This window comes from Mustela nigripes, chromosome 2 (assembly GCF_022355385.1).
Source record: "Mustela nigripes isolate SB6536 chromosome 2, MUSNIG.SB6536, whole genome shotgun sequence".
NCBI lineage: Eukaryota > Metazoa > Chordata > Mammalia > Carnivora > Mustelidae > Mustela > Mustela nigripes.
In genome coordinates, this window is record NC_081558.1 from 46,927,929 (window position 1) to 46,954,130 (window position 26,202).

Here is a 26,202-nt window from a genome sequence, read left to right on the forward strand (position 1 = left end):
TAGTGATTCACGCCTTTCCCAAGAAACAAGAAAGGTCTCAAGTACACAATCTAACCCTACACCTAAAGGACATGGAGGAAGAACTCAAAGAAAGCCTAAACCCAGAAGGAGAAGAGAAATAATAAAGACCAGAGCAGAAATCAATGAAATAGAAACCAAAAAACAGTAGAACAAATCAATGAAACTAGGAGCTGGTTCTTTGAAAGAATTAATAAGATTGATAAACCCCTGGCCAAACTTTTCAAAAAGAAACAAGAAAGGACCCAAATTAATAAAATCATGAATTAAAGAGGAGAGATCACAACCAACACCATATTAGTATAAATAATTATAAGAACATATTATGAGCAACTATACACCAACAAATTTGACAATCTGGAAGAAATGGATGCATTCCTAGAGATATATAAACTACCACAACTGAACCAAGAAGAAAGAGAAAACCTGAACAGACCCATAACCAGTAAGGAGATTGAAGCAGTCATCAAAAATCTCTCAACAAACAAGAGCCATGGCCAGACAGCTTCCCAGGGGAATTATACTAAATATTTAAAGAACAATTAATTCCTATTCTCCTGAAACTGTTCCAAAAAAATAGAAATGGAAGACAAACTTCCAAACTCATTTTATGAGGCCGGCATTACCTTGATCCAAAAACCAGACAAAGACCCCATCAAAGGGGAGAATGACAGACCAATATCCTTGACAAACACAGATGAAAAATTCTCACCAAAATATTAGCCAATTGGATCCAACAGTACATTAAAAAGATTATTCACCACGATCAAGCAGGATTTATTCCAGGGCTGCAAGGTTGGTTCAACATTTGCAAATCAATCAATGTGATATAATAGATTAATAAAAGAAAGAACACGAACAATATGATACTTTTAATAGATGCTGAAAAAGCATTTGACAAAGTACAGCATCCTTTCTTGATCAAAACTCTTCACATAGTGGGGATAGAAGGTACATACCTCAATATCACTAAAACCATCTATGAAAAACCCACAGCGAATATCATTCTCAATGGGGAAAAACTGACATCTTTCCCCCTAAGGTCAGGAACACAGCACGGATGTCCACTATCATCACTGCTATTCAACATAGTACTAGAAGTCCTAGCCTAAGCAATCAGACAACAAAAAGAAATAAAAGGCATCCAAATAGGCAAAGAATAAGTCAAACTCTCACTCTTTGCAGACAATATGATACTTTATGTGGAAAACACAAAAGACTCCACTACAAATCTGCTAGAACTTGTACAGGAATTCGGTAAAGTGTCAGAATATACAATAAATGCACAGAAAGCAGTTGCATTTCTATACACCAACAGCAAGACAGAAGAAAGAGAAATTAAGGAGTCAATCCCATTTACAACTGCACCCAAAACCATAAGATAACCTAGGAATAAACCTAACCAAAGAGGCAATGAATCTGTACTCAGGAAACTATAAAGCACTCATGAAAGAAACTGAGGAAGACACAAGGAAATGGAAAAACATTCCATGTTCATGGAATAGAAGAACAAATACTGTGAAAATGTCTATGCTACCTAGATCAATCTACACATTTAATGCAATCCATATCAAAATCCCACCCATTTTTTTCAAAGAAATGGAACAAATAATTTGAAAATTTATATGGAACCAGAAAAGACCCTGAATAGCTAGAGGAATGTTGAATAAGAAAGCCAAAGTTGGTGGCATCACAATTCCGGACTTCAAGCTCTATAACAAAGCTGTTATTATTGAGACAGTATGGTACTGGCAAAAAAAAAGAAAAAAAAGAAAAGACACATAGGTCAATGGAACTGAACAGAGAGCCCAGAAATAGACCCTCAACTCTATGGTCAACTAATCTTCGACAAAGCAGGAAAGAATGTCCAATGGATAAAAGACAGTCTCTTCACAAATGGGGTTGGGAAAATTGGAAAACCACATGCAGAAAAATGAAACTGGACCATTTCCTTACACCACACACAAAAATAGACTCAAAATGGATGAAGTACCTCAACGGGAGACAGGTATCCATAAAATCCTTGAGGAGAACACAGGCAGCAACCTCTTCGACCTCAGCCACAGCAACTTCTTCCTAGAAATATCACAAGAGGCAAGGGGAACAAGCGCAAAAATGAACAACTGGGACTTTGTCAAGATCAAAAGCTTTTGCACAGCAAAGGAAACAGACAACAAAACTAAAGACAACTGACAGAACGGGAGAAGATATTTGCAAACGACATATCAGATTAAGGGCTAGTATCCAAAATCTATCAAGAATTTATCAAACTCAACACCCAAAGAACAAATAATCCAATCAAGAAATGGGCAGAGGACATGAACAGACATTCCTGCAAAGAAGACACCCAGATGGCCAATAGACACATGAAATAGTGTTCCAAATCACTCAGGAAAATACAAATACAAAATTCAGGAAAATACAAATCAAAATCACAATGAGATACCACCTCATGCCAGTCAGAATGGCTCAAATTAACAAGTCAGGAAATAACAGATGCTGGCGAGGATGCAGAGAAAGAGGAACCCTCCTACACTGTTGGTGGGAATGCAAACTGGTGCAGCCACTCTGGAAAACAGCATGGAGGTTCCTCAAAAAGCTGAAAATAGAACTACCCTACGACCCAGCAATCACACTACTGGGTATTTACCCTAAAGATACAAATGTAGTGATCCAAAGGGGTACATGCACCCAAATGTTTATAGCAGCAATGTCCAAAATAGCCAAACTATGGAAAGAACCTAGATGTCCATCAACAGATGAATGAATAAAGAAGATGTGGTATATATATATACAATGGAATACTAAGGAGCCATCAAAAGAAATGAAATCTTATCATTTGCCACAATGGGATGGAACTAGAGTGTATTATGCTGAGCAAAATAAGTCAATCAGAGAAAGACAATTATCTCATGATCTCCCTGATATGGGGAATTTGAAAGGCAAAGTGGGGGATTTAGAAGTAGGGAAGGAATAAATGAAACAAGATGGGATTGGGAGGGAGACAAACCATAAGAGACTCTTAATCTCACAAAACAGAGGTTTGGAGCGGGAGGGGGTTATGGAGAGGATGGTTGGGTTATGGACAGTGGAGACGGTATGTGCTATGGTGAGTGCTGTGAAGTGTGTAAGCCTGACAACTCACAGACCTGTACCACTGGGGTATATGCTAATAAAAAATTTTTTAAAAAATAAGTTCATTATATGAGCTTAGTAGCAGTCTCAAGAGCAGAGGAAACTGAGAATTTGACCGGGTTGGGGCTAATTTCAAAAACCTAATGTGTAAATTGTATCCCAGAAATACGAGAAGAGATAACATGACAGAAGAAATCACTGAGGCTTTGTCAGCTAAGGCTTAGCAAAACTGATGAAAAATATCAACTTACAGAACCAAGAAACTCAGCACACCCCAAGTAGAATAAAAACAGAGAAAGCCACACCTAAATAAATCAGAGCAAAATTGCCGAAAAGCAATGGGAAGTGGTAAATCTGAAAGGGGATAAATAGGTAGAAGCTTAAGGGGCTGATGATATAAATAACTGCTGACTTTTCACTAGAATCAGTGGAGGCCAGAAGACAATAGAATACCCTTAAAGTGCTAAGAAAAACATCATCAAACTAGAATTCCATAACCAGTGAAAATATGCTTCAAAAATGAAGGTGAGATAAATTCATAAATTCATTTTCAGACAGACGAAAGTTGCAAGAATTCACCTGCAGCAGACCAATACTACAAGAAAAGCTAACACAAACATTTTAGAACAGAAAGGATATCAGAAGGAAACCCAGATCTGCAAAAGGTGAAGAGCACCAGAAAGGGTAAATAGATGGGTAAATGTTAAAGACCTTTTTCTTTTTTTTAAAAGATTTTATTTATTAATTTGACAGACAGAGATCACAAGTAGGCAGAGAGGCAGGCAGAGTGGAGGAAGCAGGCTCCCTGCTGAGCAGAAATCCTGATGCGGGGTTCGATTCCAGGACCCTGGGATCATGACCTGAGCCCAAGGCAGAGGCTTTAACCCACTGAGCCACCCAGGCACCCCAAAGGCCTTTTATTTTTTAAAAAATGTTTAAATATTTATTTATTTGGGGGGAGGAGAGAGCACAAGAGAGATCACAGAGGGAGAGGGAGAAGCAGACTTCCCATTGAGCAGGGATCCCGATGTGAGGTTCAATACCATGACCCTGGGATCATGACCTGAACTGAAGGCAGATGCTTAACCAACTCAGCCACCCAGGCACCCCTTTGAAGCCCTTTTTAAAGTAATATATCTACATCTATATCTTTTTATCCATATGCATGATATTTAAAAATACTATTGAGTGTTTAAAGCTATATATAAATCTTTATAATTTATGCAGAAGTAAAATACAAATAACAAGAGCACCAAGGTTAAGAGGAGGAATAAATAGAATTATATTGCTGTAAGGTTCTTACATATCTGTAAAATTATATAATAGTATTTTTCAGCATATTATTTGAACGTAGATAGAGATAACTTAAAGATATAGAGTATAATCTTTAGGGCAAAGATCACCAAAGTATAGTACCCAGACATACATCATTAATTGCATCTGAGAACTTATCAGACATGCAAGTTTTTGACCTCTGTCACAGACCTACTCAGTAAGAAACTTTGAGGATATGGCCCAGAAAACTATGTTTTAATAAGACTTCCAGCTGCTTTGTAATTCATGTAAAGTTTAAGAACCACTGCTCACAAACAGCCACTAGAATATACTACAAAGAAGTATACTTTTAAAAAGGACATAAAGTGGAATGATTTTAAAATGCAATATACCCAAAAGAAGGTAGGAAAGTAGAAACAGAAACAAAGAATAAATGGGGTATGTAGAAAAAATAGATATCAAGATGGGAGATTTCAACCCAACTATATTAATGATTACCTCAAATATAAATATACTAAACTCTGTGATAAAAAGGCAAAGATTGTCACGATATAAAAGCAAGATCCAACAACATATGGTTTTATAAGGTACAATTCAATTAAAAAGGCATAGGTTGAAAAGCCTAAGAGTAGAAACAAATGTTTCATGCATAAGAGTAGAAACAAATGTATCATGCAAACACTAGTATAAAAAAGCCAGTGTAGAGGTAGCTGGCTGGCTTAGTTGCTAGAGCATGTGATTTGATCTCAGGATCGTGAGTTCAAGTTCCACATCAGGCAAGGAGCCTACTTAAAACAGAGCAATAACAACAAAAGCCAGTGCGGCTGTATTATTAATATCAGACAAAGAGAGAAAAAGAATACTGGACTTTAGCATAAGAATAATGCTATAAGGAAAGAGGGAAAAATTTAATGATAAGAGAATAAAATCATCAAGACATGTCAATCCTAAATGCACTTACAACTAAGAACAGAGTTCCAAAATGCATAAAGAAAAATGACACAAATGGACAACTCTTCTTTCATACTTAGAGAGATTTTAATACTTCTGTCTCTAATTTTAGGATGCAGAGAGGGGAAAAAAATTAGTAGAAAGGCATATTTGAACAGCACTGTAACCAACTTGATAAAATACCAACTTAATAAAAATATTGCATCCAACCACAGAATATGCATGATTTCAAACCCACAGAGAACATTCAAGATAGACTATATTCTGGGTAATGAAAGAGATCTTAATAAATTCAAAGAATTAAAATCCAATAGATTATATCTTCTGACCCAATAGTAGTAAATTAGAAACCAGCATGAAAAGATACCTGGCATTATACACTTATCTGGACAAGATCAAGTTAAAAATAGTGACAATAGCTGGGATGCTCCATCAGTTAAGTGTCTGCTTTCATCTCAGGTCATGATCCCAGGGTCCGTGCATGGAGTACTGCAGGGGGCTCCCTGCTCAGCAGGGAGTTTGCTTCTCCCTCTGCCCCTCCCCATGTTGGTATTCTCTCTCACACACAAATAAATAAGAATCCTTAAAAGAAAACAACAGTAACAATAGCAAATGTGGGTACAGATAAAGAGAAACTAGATCTTTCATAAATTGCAATTGTGAAGGTAAAATGGGATAGCCTCTCCTGTAAACAGTTGGTCAGTTTCTTTGCAAATGTACATTATCATATGGTGCAGGATTTATCTCAGAGAAAAAACATGTCCACCCAAAACATGTAGAAAAGTGTTCACAGTAGTTTTATAATCACAAAAACCTAGAACAACTCCACTGCCCTTCAGTGGGTGAATGGGTAAATAAATCATGGCACAGAGACATCAAGGAACACGACTCATCAAAACTTACTATTGATACATGTGACCAGTTGGATAGATCTCAAGAGATTACAGTGAGTGGAAAAAATGTTTCAATCTCGAAAGATTACGACTATATGATTCCATTTTTACAATATGCTTAAAATGATAATATTACAGAGATGGAGAACAGATTACTGGTTGCCAGATATTAGAGATAGGAGAGGGGAAAGGAACTGGTATGATTATAAAGGGGTTTCATGATGGGACTTTGTAGTGTAGGACAGTTCTGCATCTTGATGGTGACAGTAGTTATAGTAATCTACACATGTGATAAAACTGCATACAACTATACATATACAGACACACACAAGTGAGTGCAAGTAAAATGGGTGAAAATCCAAAACTATCTGGATTGTACCCATATTCATTTCCTTGTTTTAATATTGTATGATAGTCATGGAAAATGGTACCACTGGGGGAAACTGAGTAAAAGGTACATGGAACTTCTATTATTTTTGTAACTTTCTACGATTCTATAGTTATTTCAAAACAAAAAGAAAAAGGTTTTCTAGAAAATTTGCACATATTTGGGAATTAAACAATACCTTTGAAAATAACCCATGAATCAAAGAAAACTGATAATAACTATTAGGACATATTTTTACCTGAATAATAAGTAAAATACAAATACCCCGTATTGTGGGGTTCTGTGAAAGCAAGGCTTTCACAGGAAAAATCTTAGCTTTAAATACTTGTAAGAAGAAAGGTTTAAAATCAGTATTATTACCTTATACCACAAGAAACCAGAAACATCAGAACAAATTAAATGCAAAATAGCTAGAAGAAAGGGAATAAGAAAAATAAGAAAGAAAATTGATCAACTTTAAAATGAACAATTGAGAAAATCAAAACAAAATCAAAATTTGGATATTTGCAAAATGAATACAATTAATATAACTCTTAGCAAGATGATCAAGAAAAAAACCCACACAAATTAACCAAAAATGTTTAAAAGAATAGAAAGTGTTTATATCTTTAGATTATATAGACATTAGAGGGATAAAACTTTTTACCAATATATTAACAAATTTCAATGAAATAGACAAATTCCTTAAAAAACAAAAATTACCAGAACTGAGAAAAGAATAAAAATTGTATTTGTATTCTTTTAAAGATTTTATTTAAAAAAAAAATTTTTTAAGATTTTGTTTATTTATTCATGAGAGACAGAGAGAGGCAGAGGGAAGCTGGCTCCCTGCAGAGTAATGCAGTACTTGATCCCAGGATCCTGGTATCATGACCTGAACCAAAGGCAGACGCTTAACCATCTGAGCCATCCAGGCACCCATGATTTTATTTATTTGAGACAGAGAGAGAGAGAGAGAGATTGCATGGGGTGGGGAGAGGGGCAGAGGGAGAAAGAGAAGCAGACTCCCTGCTGATCTGGAGCCAGGGCTCCATGCTAGGACCCTAAAATCATGACCTGAGCCAAAGGCAGATGCTTAACCAACTGAGCCACACAGGCACTTTTTTATTCCCCAAAATAAAAATTTTAAATGTCTAACTTCTGTTAAAGAAAATGTATACATAGTAAAAACCTTCCCCTGAAGAAAATTCCAGGCCCAGCCAGCTTTTCCTACTGCTTAGGAAAGAAATAGTACCAAATCCTACCTAAGCTCTTTCAGAAAAAAGGAGAAAAATTTCCCAACTTGTTTTATAAGGCCAGCACTGCTGTGACATGGAAACCTAACAAAGACTATAAGAAAAACTACAGATGTATACCCTTCACAATCATAGACACAAAAATCCCTAGCAAATACTACCAAATCAAATCTAGCAATAAAAATAAGAATAATACATTGATCAAGATAGGCTTATTTTCAGGAATTCAAGGTTGGTATAACATTGAAAAGACTAATAACATGAAAGAAAAAACATGAGTGTTTATTTGATGCAGGAAAAGCATTTGACAACTTTAACATCTTTTCATGATAAACTCTCTCAGAGATCTAGTATTAGCAGAAAACATCCTCAGCTAAATGAAGGAACTACATTTCTCCAACATATAACATTATATGTATTGATGAAACTCTGAATATTTTTCTTCTACATTTGAGCATAAGGCAAGGATATCCTGAATAGAGACATTAATAACATTGAATTCAACCAGGCCAACAGTCTTATTTAACTTTTTTTTGAAGATTTTATTTTTTTATTTAACAGACAGAGATCACAAGTAAGCAGAGAGTGGGGCAGTATGGTGGGGGGAAGCAGGCTCCCCGCTGAGCAGAGAGCCTGATGTGGGGCTCAGACCCAGGACCCTGGGATCATGACCTGAGCCGAAGGCAGAGGCTTAACCAACTAAGCCACCCAGGTGCCCCCGTCTTATTTAACATTTTTATAAGTGATTTTAAAGATCTTCAGGTGTACAAATGCTATTGATTTCCTTCTGGTGGGAACAAGCTAAAAGTACAACACTATCTCTAGTGGAAAGAACACGTTTTCAAATTGTAGGTCAGGATTTACTGGTGGGTTGTAAAATCAATTTATCAAGTAAAGACCAAAATATATATTTTTAAGATTTTTATATATTTATTTGAGAGAGAGGGAGAGCGTGTGGGCATGCAAGCAGGGGAAGGGGCAGAAGGAGAGGGAGAATGAGAATCCTTAAGCAGTCTCCCCACTGAGCCCAGACCCTGTCCTGGGGCTTGGTCCCAGGGCCCTGGGATTATGACCTGAGCCAAAATCCACAATTGGCCACCCAACCAATTGAGCCACCCAGGAACCCCAAGATCAGAATATTTTTAAATAAAATTGACTAGACTAGAAAATATCAGAATTCACATATCAAGGAGATATTATTTTATACAAATTTTTTTGAAGATTTTATTTGAGAGAGTGCATGCATGCACTAAAGCAGGAGGGAGGGAGGGGCAGAGAGAGAGAGGGAGGAGCAGACTTCCTGCTGATCAGGGTGCCCATGCAGGGAGCCCATACTGGGCTCTGTCCTAGGAACCCAAGATCACAACCTGAGCTGAAGGCAGACATTTAACCAACTGAGCCATCCAGCTCTGTTTTGTAAACTTTTTGCCTGAAATGCATTGAGCTGACTTCTTCCTAAACGGTTTGTTTTTCTTTAAGTGATCAGTGGTTACCCAGGAGTAAGAGAGAGAGGGTAGTGGTGGCTTATTGCTACAGCCCCATCAGGACTTGGCTGCCCTATCCTTAAATGCACTTAAATCGTATGTGTTTGTGTGTGTTTGCTGGATCATGATATATAAAAATGTGATATGTGAAATGTGATAAAAAAAACTTCCTGAGGATCCATAAATAGGCAAAAAATGCTATCTGAGCAAGAAAGGTATGGGTACATGCAGGGGGCGGTGAGCTCTAACTTCCTACATGGGAAGGCACCAGGTAACACTATAGACTCTCCCCAACACACAGCATCAGACCTTCAAAATCCTGAGTCTCAGTAGGAAAAGAAAAGGAAAATCCTGTCCTTCCTGTACAAAATTATGTTCTCTCTATACTTAAACAAAACACAGAACAGGCTACAAAACATCAGAATTACCCAGTGCAGCGGCTCAGTGCTAAAATGCACAACTCTAGAGGGTGCTCTCACAGACTATGATGTGAATGGCTCCCCCTGGAGTTGAACAGCGCACAACTCATATAACCTTACCAGGCAGCCAAAAGTATAATGATTAAGAGTACCAAACAAACCTAGGGTCTAGTTCCAGATCTAATCTCAGGCTACATAACCTGGGGCAGGTTAGTTAACCTCCCTGAGCCTCAATTTCCTTAAGAGAACACATATACTCCTAGGACCCAATTCAGCCCCTGGCACATAGTGGTTCTCAATAAATGTGTTAAATGATGTAAAAATGACTAATACCTGCCTTATAAGGTGGTGGTGAGGACTAAATGAATTAACATAGACAAAGTTTTTATGGACAATCTAAAAAATAAAACAGCATTAAACAAGTATCTACAAAGATGACAAGAGTGAAATTTTAAGACTCTTCAGGGTGGAAAGATGCAGGTTGGGAAGGAATTATTTTTGTTTAAATTAATGAAAAAATAAAATAAAAAATTATAAACAAAACAAATTAATGAAAAAATAATCACAAGCTACTGAGAAAAGAAAAATGGACCAGTTGGTATAAAATATATAAAATCTGGATACAAGAGAACTTTGATAGGGTGGAGATTCTTTTCTTTCTTTTTCTATTTGGAGGTATTTCTTGAAGCTTGAGAACACATTTGAAACAAAAAGCAGGAAAGGCATACCTTTTGTTATTTCCAATTGTAGAACAGGTAAAGACAAAAAGTACTGATAACATCAAAGCATTCTAAGAATGACATTGGGCCATGGGAGCCGAAATGTTTGCGTTCTTGTCTGGCATGGGAGGGAGCAGGGTATATGACAGTTCAGGGACATGTGTTCCTTCCTCCCACCGTGCTTCTTTCCTGGTGGAACTGGGGTTTTGGTGCAGTCATGACAATCCTTCACCCTTATTTAAGTCGCACAATGAAGCAGGTCGCCCTAGATTGAAAGCACAAACCCGGACCAGCCGGTCCCCTCCTTCCCCTGTGGTTCTGTGCCTACCTCCCAGCAGGAAGTTGCGGTGCAGTCATTCCCTCCCTAGAGATGGCTGATAACAGAAACCAGCAAAAGTACATTCTGGGAGGGAAGAATCCCTGAGCCCCCAAGAGAGGTCACACCAGTTAGCAGTTAGAAAAGGAGGCATTTCTCACACTTGCTAATGAGTTCGACGCTTGTGAAACATAAACAGGAAGTGGGAGCTCTCCAAAGCGACCTGAAGGAAATCCACTCCCAGTTTGGTCAAAGTGTGAATCCCAGTTCTCTAGGTTGTCAAGGACACTGCCAATTAAGACTGACAGCCCCCAAATTGCGCCCCAGGCGAAGCTTCACCCAGTCCCAGGGACGACCCCATTTTGGTTTGGTTTTTTTTTTTTTTTTTTTTTTCCAATCCTTCCCCACAGCCAGGCCACTCAGCATCGGGGTGACTGACCCGAGGCGCGGTGGGAACCGCTTACAGTCATCTCTCAACTCCCCGAACTTGCAGGGCAGGGCAGCGCAGAGGTCAGTGAAATCCCCAGCCAGGCCTTATTTTAGTCATGAATTTCCACTGGCTCCCTCCTCTGACTGCATCAGCGCAGCTCACACCGCGGGCTTGGAGTTTCAGCTGTTTTCCCTGCTCCAGGCTGAGTTAGAAGGTCACACAGACCGGACTCTGCCGGGGGAGGTAAGTGCCTCCCCCCCCCCCGCGCGCGCGCCACCCCCCGCCCGCGCTTTGCGGAGATCTGGGGCTGCTTGGGGGAGGCGTTTCTGCCCCAAGCTCAGGGCAGTGGGTTAGCTTCTTCCTCCTTCTCTTCCCACGCATTTTAGTCCGTATTAAATAAATTTTGAAACAAAACAAAGCAAACATCTTTTTTTTTTCCCTGTCAGCCAGTGGCATCTATATAATTTTCCCAGGGCTGTCTTCCCCTCGTTGCCCAATTTATGCTCTTGCCAGAGGTTCCTGTAAATTCAAGGGCAGAATCTGTTTGATTCCCCACAGTAGCTTTAGCAACGGTCACTACGCCTGGCACCCTGGAGGGGGCTCAACTGATGTGTATCCACTGAATGAACGCTAAAATTTCAGTATGATGGACAGATAGTTTTTTCTAGACTCTCTCCTCCCTCCCGCCCCGGGTGCAGACCGCCAACAGCGCCGCCCAAGTTCCTGGTAGGCGAGGAGACAGCCCACCACGGCTGGCACAGTGCGTCCCCGGGGCCTGGGTCCCACGGGCGGCGGAGAGGGACTCGCAGGCGGAGGCCCTGTGGCCCGAGCTGTGGCCACGTGAAGCGTCACGCCCCGTGCTGCTGCAGGGCAGGCGTCGCCGCCGCAGTTGTGTAACGTTGCAGCCGGAGGGGAGGCGACCCGGGAGCCTCTGCTCTGGAGGGGGCAGGGTAGGGAGGGGAAACGCAGGGCACCGCGCCCGGTGTCTTTCGGTGCCGGACTAACCCAAGTGGGGTTAAAGTGGGCACTGGGATACACGGGGGCGGGGACGCAAGAGGGCACCCGCCGGCCAGCAGGCTTTACCCAGGAGCGGAGCGAGGAGGGAGCGAGGGGCCCGTGGCGCACACGCTCGGCGGTCAGGTGCGCGCAGCGTGCTCGGCGGCGGCCTCGGCTGCCCCTGCGCTTGGCTGCCAGCCCGCTTCCCATGGGGTGACATCCGCCCCGCCCCTCGGCCCCTCCCCACGGCGGGCAATTCCTGGACGCCCGGCTGAGGGGTGGGGGCGGGGAAGCCGGGACGGAAAGAAACACCAGCCTCTGGGGAGGGCAGGGGGGCCGGGCGACTCCCTCCGCTGCGCGCTGGTTCCTCGGAGCCGGCCGGGCGGGGGAGGAGGAAGAGGGTTGGGCTGGAGCGAGCGAGGGGATATTCCTCTCCCGGCTTGAGTCAGACGCGGGCGGATCCGTCCTCCCCCGTTCCCTCCCAGGAGACGGGAACTTACTTCATTTCCCTGGGGCAGGTTCGCCCACGTTACCAAACCTCCCCCCTACCCGGCCCCAGCGCCTCCCCGGCCCCTTCCAGCTTCCGCGCCCCCCACCAGGTTGGGCAGGACCCAGGCCATGCTGCCACCCCCTCTTCGGGGAAAGGCAGCCGCAGCCGCAGACACCTGGGGGCCGGGGTTGGGGGGGGGGGGCTCCCTCGCAGCCGCGGGAGCGTTGTCCAACACGTGAGACTCATGTGATGAAGCCGGGGGAGGGCGGGCAGGTCGCTCCTTCCCTCCCTGGCAGCGGCCAGACGTGCCTGGAGTCACAGGGTAGAACACGTAGCTCCAACCCACCCACTCGCTCCCATTTAACCCAGCCCGCAGCCTCTCTATTACTCCTCAGTTCGCCCCCCCATCCCCCCTCCGCCCTAGCCGGCCCCCCCCCTCCGAGCTCCCTCCCGCCTCCCCGCCCGCCCCACTTCTCATTCACTTGGCTCGCACCGCGCAGACGGCGCAGGGAGCACACACCGCCAGTCTGTGCGCAGAGCTGGAGCCAGAGGCCGCGGGGACACCATGCACGCCCCCAACTGAAGCAGAACCTCAAAGCCGCAGCGCCCGGCAGCTCAAGCGGATTTCAGAGAGCTCAGACTCAGAGGAACCCTTGAGGAGAGACAGCCCCCATCACCCCCGTGAAGCCCCTTGCAGGACCGTGCTCACCCCGACGTTCCGCTACTGCAGACAGGAGTGCACAGTGGCCCCGGCTCGCCGCGCCATGGAGCGGATCCCCAGCGCGCAACCGCCCCCCGCCTGCCTGCCCAAAGCTCCAGGACTGGAGCCCGGAGACCTACCTGGGTAAGTTGGTACTCCCCGGCCCCTTCAAGCCTCAGCTCCAGCCCTGCGTTCTGCGCCGCTCTCAACTCAGAGCCGTTCTGGGCGCATCCGGGGGGCTTTTACTCGCCAGGGCTCTTGCAGCCTATGCGCACGCAAAGTCAAGACCCTACCTGGCCCCTCTTCCTGCAGGATGGATTTTGCCCACATGTACCAAGTGTACAAATCGAGGCGGGGAATAAAGCGGAGCGAGGATAGCAAGGTAAGAATACCGCGCCCCTCGGGACCCCAGCCCCTGGCGCGCGCTGTTCTAAGAAAAGTTTTCTCACTTTGAGCTTCGCCGGGCAATGCAAGGGGTGGGTTCGGTGCTTCTATGAAATGGCTTGGACTAGAAGGGGCAGAAAGTGGTTCTGCGTGTGACTCTGCGGTCCCAACTCTAAAGGAGTCGCGGGTGGGGGAGAGAGGGGCTTCTCACCCGCTTCCTCTGGCGCCCACCGCCCCGCCGTGCGCCTTGCAGGAGACCTACAAACTGCCGCACCGGCTCATCGAGAAAAAGAGACGTGACCGGATTAACGAGTGTATCGCCCAGCTGAAGGATCTCCTACCCGAACATCTCAAACTTACAGTAAGTGAGAAGCTGGCCGCTCTCCAAGCCAGCTCTTTTGCCCAGGGAGAGGGCGGGGGTCATTCATTCGCCGCCTGCAGGCTCCACTGGGAACTGCAGGCCAGATGGGCGGCTGGGAGCTTGCGGGTGGCTCTGTTTTGGGGTACCCTTCCCCAGCCCTGGGATTTTTCTGGCAGCCTCATGCAATGAACTGAGAACTGCTTGGACTTCTCCAAGTTGGCTCTAACCCCAACTAGCCTTCGTTTTCAAAGAGTTTAAGCCTTTCCTTTCTGGTGATTTTCAGGGTTCTTTAGTTTTGCTGACTTTGGTAAATGGTAAACCAAGCAACACGCAGATTTTATTTACCCCCTTCTCTCTTCCCTGCCCCTTTTGAAAAATAAAGAGGACTTTTTTGGGTGCGTGATTTTTATGTCCTGTTCTTTCTTGGCAGTAGCCAACAGCTTACTGGCTTGGCAGCCTTTGAGGAGGAAGTAAAAAGCCTAGATGAGCTGAAAGTTAGGAAAGGGTGTCAGGAAAGAAGCTAGGGGAAGCCTCTTGGCTGCCAGACACAGTAGAAGTCCCTCCTCAGGTTGACAGCACTGCAGAGAAATGTTATCTCTGGATTCCCCTGAGTTCAGGTCAGCAGTGGCTGCTGGAGAAATGTATCTGTCAGAGCTTTCTCCTGATGTAGCTGCCTCTTCCCAAATGCCTCTAAAGATAAGTGACACTTGTTTTTTATTCTTTAATCAGAAGTGTGTGGATGTATGTATACAAACACAAACTTTTTAAAAATGTCATCTCCAAACTTAAAAATGAAATGTTATCAGTCAGGAAAGGCTATTTCTCCCCCGCCCCCCAAGAGATATTGCTCATTGCTAATAAGTGTCCCAGAAGTGGGACTTCTCTGACCTCCCTGCTGACTAAGGCTCTTTTTTATTCCAGACTTTGGGTCATTTGGAAAAAGCAGTGGTTCTGGAACTTACCTTGAAGCATGTGAAAGCACTAACAAACCTAATTGACCAGCAGCAGCAGAAAATCATTGCCCTGCAGAGTGGTTTACAAGCTGGTGAGTGCTGAGTCTGGTTATCATCACCTGAGAGTTGTAGCACAAATACCCTGTGGGCTCAACATCTGGTATAAGAAACATTCTTAAAACAAATGGCTTGTGCACGTTAGTTGGGGGAGATGTCATTTTATCTTTCCTAAAAGGTCAGACTTTTCATTTGGAATGCTGCTGCTTGCCACCTGGCATGAACACGTATTAGTCAAGTGGTAAAATATTTCTGTGGCATTTTGGTTTAAGGGTTTCTGGGTTCTGGGACATGTTCCCCCTCTTGTTTAAAATGCCAGGGCACATATAATTTGTGTCGTGGGTGTTTTATAGTTGGTCATCTTAGTCCTCTTTCATTGGAGAATAAATCATGGGTATGCCCCAGTGTCTTCCTGTTTCTCTACTTCCTTATCACTCTGTGTGTGGTATGGTCCTGGCAGGATGACAGCAGGAGCTTTTCCTGCATTTCATGTGGTTCCCTGAATAGCCACTAGGTATCTTGGTGAGTTGCACAATCTAATGAAACCGGTGAAGTTTCATCATTAGTTTCTGTCGACTTCCAGAGAATCACAGTCACCTTGTAACCTTCTAGTTTCACCCCTTCCAAATAATACTGTACAGACCAGGGAGAAAATCTCCTACCCACTCCCTCATTCCATTCTTCTTGCCCTTCTTTCCAAGACTAGTATGATGAGAATCAGAAAAATGTAGCAGGTGCTTCTGCCAGTTTCTTCATTGAAAATAGGAAGATGATGATACCTGATTACTTGGGGCTTGTGGATAGAACACGCGGAAAAGGCTTAGAAATAGCTTTGAAATTTGAAGCGTCCAGCGCAACTGCAACTTTTTCAATCGAAAATAAGCTTACTTGGGTGACATCGTTCTTTTATTCTTTATCTCATTCTGTGACTGGTCTTTGTCCAGTCTGGCTCTGGTAAGACAGATGTTCTACAAATCCACTCTAGTTATAAACATACAAGGATGTTCAGTGCTGTGTCATGTATAATGAAAACTCAGGAACAAGCTATCAATTCAAGAGGGGAAGTAGTCCATCTCTCTTAATTTTGTTCTGTTTCTGTGATGGGATATTATGCTACCATTATAACTCCTCTATTTTACCTCCGAGTGGTAGGATAATGGGTTAATTTTGTTCTATTATTTATACTTTTCAATATAATCCAAATTTTTTCTGATCATACTACTTTCGGAGTTAGGAACACAAATCAGCAAGGGCCAGTAGCAAAAAGAAAAGCTCCCACCCAGTCTTTGAGGTGTAGGTATCAGGGTGAACCCCACGGGGCCTTCTGAAATGTCTTCCTTTGGATGTGTGTCGATGCAGGTGAGCTGTCGGGGAGAAATGTTGAAGCAGGTCAAGAGATGTTTTGCTCAGGCTTCCAGACGTGCGCCCGGGAGGTGCTTCAGTACCTGGCCAAGCATGAGAACACTCGGGACCTGAAATCTTCACAGCTCGTCACCCACCTTCACCGTGTGGTCTCAGAGCTGCTGCAGGGGGGTACCTCCAGGAAACCGTCCGACCCAGTTCCCAAAGCCATGGACTTCAAGGAGAAACCCAGCTCCCTGGCCAAAGGCTCTGAAGGCCCTGGGAAAAACTGTGTGCCGGTCATCCAGCGGACTTTTGCTCACTCGAGTGGGGAGCAGAGTGGCAGTGACACGGACACAGACAGTGGCTATGGAGGAGAATCCGAGAAGGGTGACTTGCGTGGTGAGCAGCAGTACTTCAAAAGCGATCATGGACGTAGATTCACCATGGGAGAAAGGATCGGTGTTATTAAGCAAGAATCTGAAGAACCCCCAACAAAAAAGAGCAGAATGCAGCTCTCAGATGATGAAGGCCATTTCACGGGCAGTGACCTGATCAGCTCCCCGTTCCTGGGCCCCCACCCACACCAGCCTCCCTTCTGTCTGCCCTTCTATCTGATCCCGCCGTCAGCAACTGCCTACTTGCCCATGCTGGAGAAGTGCTGGTATCCCACCTCCGTCCCCGTGTTATACCCGGGCCTCAATGCCTCAGCGGCAGCCCTCACCAGTTTCATGAACCCAGACAAGATCTCAGCCCCCTTGCTCATGCCCCAGAGACTCCCTTCTCCCTTGCCTTCCCATCCAGCTATCGACTCCTCTGCCCTGCTCCAAGCTTTGAAGCAGATCCCCCCTTTAAACTTAGAAACCAAAGACTAGGGGACCCTGCTGCTCTGCTCTCCTTCCTCCCTACTCCCCCGCCCCTCTCCAAAAAACAAACAAACAAACAAACAGTGTGACTGCAGCAAGATTATTCTAGCATGTATGCTGAGATAATCTGAGGCACGGAGAGAAGATCTGGGGTGCGTGTATGCACGCGTCTGTGCACGTGCCTCGGTTGTCGCTATAGGACATGAAAGCTCCTTTTGGCCTAGGGAAGATATGAAGGATGTTCTGACATCAGAAGATTCTGCGGGGGGGATTGTAGCAGATCTCTGGGCTTTCCCCCATCCCAGAGAAGAGCCCCCTCAGATACAGAAAAAATCAGCTGGATTTTTCAAAAGCTTCAAAGTCTTGGTCTGTGAGTCAGTCCTCATTTTGGGAGCCAGGTCTGTGGCTTTAAGAAAAAGGTACTTTCAAAAGAGGGCTTTCCAGAATGCGTTCCTAGCCGGCTCTCACGACCCCACCCTTCTCCCTTTTATTGTTGCCCTGACTCACCAAACGTGGGGGGGAGAGGGCAGCCGCATGGAGCTTTCTGCTAAGTGGTGAGGTAGCAGACACTGGCATAGCACGGTAGTGGTTTGGGGAGATTTCTACAGGTCTGCTCCCCACCCCCTGCCTCCGATGAATAAAGAGAATGTAGTTCCCTACTCAGGCTTTCATAGTGATTAGCTTAATAAGGAACTGAAAAGGGCCCGCTGGTAAAGCTGAGCTGCCAGGGAATGAGGGAGGAGTCCCTTGGGCCTCTGGTACCTGTTTCTAAGTCTCACCAAGAAAACAATCATGCTGTCGCGGGAACCAAAGCAGGGTCTGAGAAACGCAGGTGCCTAAGTTCCAGTCACCCCCAAAATGCATAAAGCCAAGTAACAAATTGCTACCTTCAACAAGCAGAGCTAGACTCGGTTTGCAGTTCTATCCTAAAACTCCTTTTCACCAAGCTTAGCTTAAAGGCCTAACCAGCTCTTGGCACAGCAAGATCCTTTCTGCAGGCTAATGCCCCTTGCCCAATGGCATAGGGAGTGTCCTTATTGCTAAAAAGGATTCTGTCTCCTTCAAAGAAGTTTTATTTTTGGTCCAGAGTACTTGTTTCCTGACTTGTCCAGCTAGCCCTGCACCAGCTTTTCAAAATGCACTATGCTTGATTGCCGATCGTGTTCTAACTTTTTCTTTTCCTGTTTTTATTTTGGTATAAAGTCATTGCCCTTATTTGTAAAACTGTTATAAATATATATTATATAAATATATTAAAAAGGAAATGTTTCAGATGTTTATTTGTATAATTACTTGATCTACAAAGTGAGAAAAATGAATGTATTCCTGTTTTTGAAGAGAATAATTTTTTTCTCTAGGGAGAGGTACAGTGTTTATATTTTGGAGCCTTCCTGAAGGTGTGAAATTGTAAATATTTTTATCTATGAGTCAATGTTAAGTAGTTGTTTTAAAATACTTAATAAAATAATCCTTTTCCTGTGGAAGAGAAAGATGGTCTTCTGCATTTTTCTTCTAAATACCCCAGTCGTGTAATAGGGCTGTCTTCCTGCCCTCCCCTCTTGGCTGGAGGCAACAACTAGTTAATCCTGGTGTCACCTCATTCAGCTTTTTATGTGCCTTGTATTCGGTCAGACAAAATAATCTTGGTCAATTTTGTAGGTAAATATTTATTTTTTTAACGTTTGCTAAAAGTTCATGGTCACGCTGTGCCTCCTTCCAGAGTTAGGCAAAAAGTACATTGTCCCCCCACCCCCTGCCCCAGCCTGCTTTTCTCATGGTCCTTAGAACCTGACAGAAAATGAAATTATGGAATTGTTAGGCCATAGGGTCTGGGGAGCTTGCTGGAGCGGTAGGCACATGGAGAAAAGATTTAATGGATTATTATGCAATAATTGCTGCTGGGGATAGCACCTCTGCCAAGCCAGTCTAACTTTTTTGAGTATAGCAAAGTCTAATGGATTTGCCATATCCTGTCTTACTGCTGCTGAAGGCAACATTCCATAATTATTTTCTACATCCTTCCTGGACTTCCTCTCGTTGGGTGTGTTTGTGCATGAATGAATATTGGTGTTCCTTAGTCAAGTGCTCTTACCAAAAAAAAAAAAAAAAAAAAAAAAATTCCGTGGGAAATGACCTGGTCGAGTATTTTTGCCTTTCCCCATCTTCCCGTGAGGGATGTCCTGATGGCCAGATACCTGCCATGCTTCAGATCCCCTTCAGACCTGGAGTCTTCCAGAACACTCTGGTCTATCTGGAGCCTAAGCAGGGCACCTGCCCCCAGGGAGTTCTCAGCCACCAAAGACACTAACCTGCCCATCATGACTTTGCTTCAAACGTCACCTTCCCTGTCTCCCAATGAGCCAGTAGGTGAGGTGAGAGTGAGCATTGCCGGGCTGTGGGAGATGCAGAACACATGCTCTGAAAGACACAGAGATCCCGGGGCAGCATGGAGTCCCGTTCAGAGCCCCGCACCAGGATTCAGGAGATGAACTGATGGCCTGTCATCCCCTTCCACGCCTGGTCTTGACTAAGTAAAATAAAGATTCTGAGCCCTTGTCACAAGTCCTAGAGCAAGCAGATGGCAAATTCTGGAAGTCCCTCCTTCTCCTAGCTCTTGAGGGTCTCCAGGTCTCCCGCCTGCGAAATCCTTGAAATGCCTCCGTGAATGGCTAGGCTTTTCTGGTAGACTTTTTCGGTAAAAACTTAAACAAGTCAAGTTTCTCCCAGGGATGGAACATGGGGTTGAAATCAGGGCAAAAGGCCTTTTGCATGCCCCTCTTTCCTGGGCCGTAACTCAAGGAGTAGGAGGAGGAGACTGAAGGAAGAGGTGCAACCTGAACTAAAAAAAACAGCTGAGGGTTCAGTCACGGAACAGTCGATCCAGAGTCGCCCTCCTGGAGTCTGCGCGGTCACGCACCCGTGAACGGAGCCGCTGTCCCGCAGCCTCCTCTGCTCTTGCCTTTCCTTCTAGCCCATTTGCTGCAGGTTCCAAGTGGCTCCCAGGGAGACGAGAGGAGGGGCTTGCACCCCAGCCCGTAGCCCATTCGGGACAAAGAGGACCTCTGTTTAAAAGGGGTGTGAGTGTGAGGGGGTGAAGCGCTGGCTTTGAGGCCGGGGAGAGGTGGCAGGAGGCAGGGGAGCTGAGGCTGGGGATCTGGCCGCCTTCAGACAGGGCGTGACCCTCCGGGCCTGCCGGGATGGTCTCACCCAGCGCTGACCTGCCTCGCCTGTTGACACAACGTCACGTTTCCGACTGCAGCCCTTTCATGTGCGGCCCGCGGCTAAATGCGGCTGCCGGTTCCTGGAAGCAGACGTGCCTGGCACCGCGTCAGCAGAAACCTGATCCCCGGGGAAGCTTGGCACGGCCACGGGATCGCTCGGCCCCCAGAATAGGGCCTGGCAGCGGGCGCCCGGTAGCGCTGCACCCCCCCCCCACCAACCTCGCGCCCAGCAGGAAGGAATCCAAGCGCTCTCCCGAAGGGGTGGGGTAGGGAGCTGGATTTAGGCAGGGCATTGGGACAAGGGCCTAATTAACTACAAGCTAGAAGCTTCCCACGGGTCATCGCTTGTTAATGAAGCCTAACAACCTAGAAGCACCATTATGAGTAGTATTACAACTCGCGTTTTGGAGAGCAATAAAAGCAGGCTCAGAGAGGGGAGGTAATTTGCCCAAAGTCACACAGCTTCCCAGTTGCTAAGCCATCAGTGGAATGGTGAATAGGTTGCACTGTGTCTCTCCTTAATCGGATTCAAGGTGAAGGCTTTCAGAGTTTGGTTGTTAATAATAATGATAATAATAGCAACAGAACTACTGCTGTTAACAGCAAACCCATGCCTAGCACTTAAAATTTGCCAGGCATTCTTCTAAGCACTCACACACAATTTAATTCTCACAGCAACTCCATGAGATAGCTATAATTATTAATCCCCTTATATGGTTTTAAAAGACGTAGGCACAGAGAAGTTAAGTAACTTGCATAAGGTCACACAGCTCTATTGGTGAAGTAAATTCAAACCTAGGCAATTTGGCTCCAATGTCTATGTGCTTAGCTACAAAATCACATTGCTCTTGTACCTCAATGATAGTAATAATAATAAAAGTAAAAGTAGTAATAATTACAACTGTTACTACCATATTTTGAGTACTTTCCCCGTGCCATGCACTATATTAAGCACTTTGTGTGAATTATCTCTATTTCCTCTAGCAACTGTGACAGATAAGAGATATTAATATGCCCATTTTACAGATGACACAACTGGAGCTCAGAGAGAGGAAATGCCTCATCTAGGGTGATACATCATTTAAAGACAGTGTCATGCCCTTTCGCTGGTATGGAACTGCTTCTAAACCAAGCTTCTGTTGGGCTTAGACATGCCATGAACTCATTTAATCCTCAAAATAGCCCTATGGAGTACGTATTATGCTCTCAAGTGGGTAGATAACTGACACCCGGGGTAAAGTTATTTGCTTACCTCTGCTTTCTTACGAATGCCCCCACACACCATCCTACAGCAAAAAATGGGCCCGTTCTCTAGTTAAAGAACTAACCCCATACGCATCTGGGGTCACCTGGGGGCGGGTGGTTGGTGCTAGAGACTGACTACGCTAAGAACCAGAACCTGGGTTTGAGGAAATTCTGTCATATTTTCTGGAGTGGGACTGGAGCTATCACATCTCTCCTCAGGTTAGGAGAGAGACAGGTAGAGAGGCCTGGAGGAGGAGCTGCATGTAGACCACTCAGGTCAAAGCAGCTCTGTGGAAGGGAGGGAGGCAGATAACTCAGTTCCATGCTCTCTCGCTGGAAGGGAACCTAGGCAGGCTCAGAGACCAGGCCACTGCAGCTGCTGTCTCTCTCCCTTCCTTCAGCCCTCCCAATCCCTGGCCCTTCTCTCTAGCCCTTGGCTGGTGAGGCGTAAGCAAGAGGCCACTTTGCTTTGGGGAATGGGCATGGTCTCTCAGGTGGGAGCTTGCCTTGTTGAGGGGTTTCTCCTCAGGCCTCTAGAGCCCACTGCAAGACTCAAAGAGATAGAATGTGTTGAGTTTCCAAGTGCTCTCATATAATGACTATGTGTTAACAGGATCGGCGTGTTCTCCTGAGACCCAGAATTCCCAGAGGTGCCACGTGGTGTGGAGGGTGGGGAGGCTCTGGGTTTCTCACTGCCTCTTCAGCTGGAGCAGCTTCCTTTTTCCTCTGTCCTATGTCTTGTAATGATTTGTTTGAACAAGAGTTCTACTGCTAAAAACATCCCACACGTGTTTGGAAGGCACCAAACTATAGCCCCTTCCTCAGGCATGGCTTCACATCTCCTGCCTCTTTCTCTAGGATCCCGAGAGAGGCTGAGGCCACTCAAAGCCACCTCCACCCCCCCAAAACCAGCACCACCCCCCTGTTTATCCCAAGCCATCTGTTTGGCCCGACTACCACAGCAGAACATGAGCCGGGCGAAGCCTCTCCCATTGGCTACGGGAGGCACTGACATGCTTGTCTCGCGGCTGGGCCATCCAGTCTTGTGATGTGGCTGGATTTGGGCCCAGAAGGTTTCTTCTGCTGTCGATGGGACCCTCCCTTCCCCTTCCCAGAGGAATCTTAAGAAAGTCACTGAGGTGGGACATGAGGGAATGAATCACCAGGCTGCTAGGTAGTGGGGTCAGCCTAGGGCTGAGGCCAAAGTGATGAAGACAGCCAGCCTCTCTTCCTTTAAGTCCCAGCCCTGCTCTCTGCGTCTCCCACTCACCTTTGAGAAGGAGAAAGGGAAGAAACGTGCTTATTTATTTGTATGAAGGCACCCGCTTTTTCTGAAATTGCATTATGAATGGCATATGGAGATAGGGATTATGCAAGGGTCCCTGGGGAATTCAAGTGGGGAGGTGGGAGGAGGAGGAAAAAGTACTCTCCTTCCAGAAAGTAAAAAAAAGAAAGTGTTTCTAAAAGTTTTAAATACAATATCTAATATTTTTGTATCTTTTTCTTACTATGGAGAATTTAAAACATATATAAAAGTAGACAGAAACAACAAAAGGAAAAATGACCCAATTTAAAAATAGGCAGAGGACTCGAATAGACATTCCTCTAAAGAAGATACACAAATGGCCAAGAAGCACATGAAAAGATGCTCAACATCATTAGTCATCAGGGAAATGCAAATCAAAACCACAGTGAGATACCACTTCACACCCACCAGGACGGCTGTAATGAAGAAAAAACAAAACGGAAAATAACAAGTGTTGTCGAGGACGTGGAGAAATTGGAACCTTCATACATTGCCAGTGGGAATGTAGAATGGTACAGCTGCTTGGGAACAGCTCCTCAAAAAGTTAAATATAGAATTACCATAGAACCCTGCAGTCTCCACACCTAGGTATATACCCCAGAAAATTGAAAGCAGTTACTCTAGCAAATAACACAGGTGTACATGTTCACAACAACCAAGAGATGGCAACAGCTCATGTGTTCATCAGTGGATGAACGGGTACACAAAATGTGCTGGGTATATACATACACACACGTATATATATTAGACTAAAAAGCAATGAAGGGCTGATATATTTTACGGTATGGATGAGCATCAAAAACATTACACTCCGTGAAAGAAGCTGGACACAAAAAGCCACATATTGGATGATTCCATTTATGTGAAATCTCGAGGACAGATAAATGCACACGGACGGAACTCAGAGTGGTGGTCTCCAGGGGCTGGAGCGTGGGAGAAATGGTGGGAAAGTACTCAGTGGGTACAGTGGTTTCAGTTTGAAGTGATGGAATTATTTTGGAACCACATAGAGGTGGTAGTTGCCTAAGTTTATGAACCTGCTCGGTGGCGCCGAATTGTTCACTTTAAAATGGTTGATTTTAGGGCGCTTGGGTGGCTCAGTCAGTCAAGCATCTGCCTTCTGCTCAGGTCATGATCCCAGGGTCCTGGGATTGAGCCCTGCATTGGGCTTCCTGCTCAGCAGGGAGCCTGCTTCTCCTTCTACCTCTGCTGTTCACCCCCTTGTGCTCTCTGGCTCTCTCTCTCTGTCAAATAAATAAATAAAATCTTCACAAAAATTAAAATAAAATGGTTAGATTTGTGATTTCTGGTTGGCTTGGTTGGTTAAGCATCCCACTCTCCATCTTGGCTCAAGTTTTCTTTACTTTACTTTTCTTTTCTTTTCTTAAATTTATTTGAAAGAGAGAGAGCACAGAGGTAGAGTGGGAGGGAGAAGCAGATGCCCTGCTCAGCTAAGAGCCCGATGTAGAGCTCAATTCCCAGGACCCTGAGATCATGACCTGAGTCAAAGGCAGACATTTAACACCCAACCGAGCCACCCAGGCACCCTCACTTCAGTTCTTGATCTCAGGGTTGTGAGTTCAAGCCCCGTGTTGTTTTAAAAAAAAAAAAAAAAAAGGTTAATTTTCCATGAATCTCACTGATATAAATTATTTTTTAGAAAATATCCAGCATAGCATAACAAATCCTCTTTGTACCACTTGCTTGGGTTTAATAATCCTCAACTCACGCTCAGTATCATCTGTAATATATGTACTGATCTGCTTCCCCTGCTCATATATTATTTAGAAGCAAATCTGGACATCATATAATTTCATTTATAAATATTTTAATGTATATCTCTAAAAGGTAAGCATTCTTTAAAAATTACAATAGCATTATCACACCTAAAACAACTTACTTATACTGAAAGATAATTTTATTTGTATTTTTTTATAAAATTCGATTAAAAAAATAGTATTCTAATTGTACCGTCACCAGAAGCACACAGTTACCAAAAATGCACACATTTCACTTACTGTCTCCTGGAAGGCAATTTTTAAAGACTAATTTTCTGAGTACAAGTACAGAATGGTTTCAAAACTAAAAGCATGAAAAACGATCAGTGAAAAAAATTATTCTCCTGTCCCAGTTCATCCTCTCTCACCCAGTCCCTCTCTTCACCAAAGTCACCTACAAGTGGGCCACTAGGCATTGTTTTATTTTAGAGCTTATTTATATTTATGTGTGCAAATAGGAACATGCACCACCATTTGTAGTCTTTTCTCATACAAAAATAACATGCTATCTATGCCATTCTGCCCTTATTTTTCATTTACTATATCTTGGCAGCTATCCCCATGAATATATAGAAGGGCTTTTAATTCTTTCCCCAACTATGTAGTATATTATTGTATATATTATCATTTATCTGACCAGTTCCTTACAATGGACATTTGCGTTATTTCCGAGCTTTGGCAATTAGCAACAGGGCTGCAATGACTAATTTTATACACGCATCATTTTGCATGTGTACAACTATACTTTGGGGTAAACTCCCAGAAGTGGGATTGCTGCATCTGTAGCACGAGGATCTATCATTATGATGGGTATGACCGAAGCTGTCTTCCATGGGGCTGTGACAGTTCATATCCCTTTAGTGACGTAGCAGAGTTGCTGTCTGGGAAGTAGTTTGCAAGAGAATTTGGAAGCCTGGGAACGTGTATATCTTCAGACCAAGAGATTCTACTTCTAGGAGTTATCCTAAGGGAGCTGTGAATCCGGTGTTCAAAGATTTAGCTACAAGGATGAACATCTCTGTGTCATAGTAAAAAAATAAAATAATAATCATCAGAAAAATGACCTATAGGAGCCTGGTTGAGTAGCTGAGTAATTGATGGTATACGTAAATGCTGGAATACTACACAGTCATGAAAAAGTATCTGCAGAAAGTATCATTATTATTTATTTCTTATTAAGGGGAAAAGTAGGTCACAAAACCGTATCTTCAGAATGATCCCATTCTTTTTAAATGTTCTCT

At 44.2% G+C, this 26,202-nt stretch overlaps 1 protein-coding gene and 1 long non-coding RNA gene across 4 annotated transcripts in view; one reads left to right on the forward strand and one right to left on the reverse strand.

The window, feature by feature from the left end:
• LOC132011517 (uncharacterized) overlaps window positions 1-14,134 on the reverse strand; it is a 45,679-nt gene extending 31,545 nt beyond the window's left edge. The window contains exons 1-2 of one of the 3 annotated variants that reach the window (XR_009402396.1): window positions 14,045-14,127; window positions 2,012-2,094 (exon numbers count right to left, since the gene is read on the reverse strand). This is a non-coding gene — a long non-coding RNA (uncharacterized LOC132011517). Of the gene's footprint in view, window positions 1-2,011; window positions 2,095-13,589; window positions 13,754-14,044 lie in introns of those variants that run through there. The other 2 variants (XR_009402398.1, XR_009402397.1) reach the window with 2 other exon arrangements.
• BHLHE40 (basic helix-loop-helix family member e40) lies at window positions 11,492-18,901 on the forward strand. Its single transcript, XM_059390203.1, has 6 exons — window positions 11,492-11,506; window positions 13,250-13,593; window positions 13,762-13,831; window positions 14,087-14,194; window positions 15,116-15,239; window positions 16,564-18,901. Exons 2-6 carry the CDS (start codon window positions 13,514-13,516, stop codon window positions 17,418-17,420), a joined length of 1,239 nt encoding a protein of 412 aa, XP_059246186.1. The 5' UTR covers window positions 11,492-11,506; window positions 13,250-13,513; the 3' UTR covers window positions 17,421-18,901.
• Window positions 18,902-26,202: the final 7,301 nt, after the last annotated feature.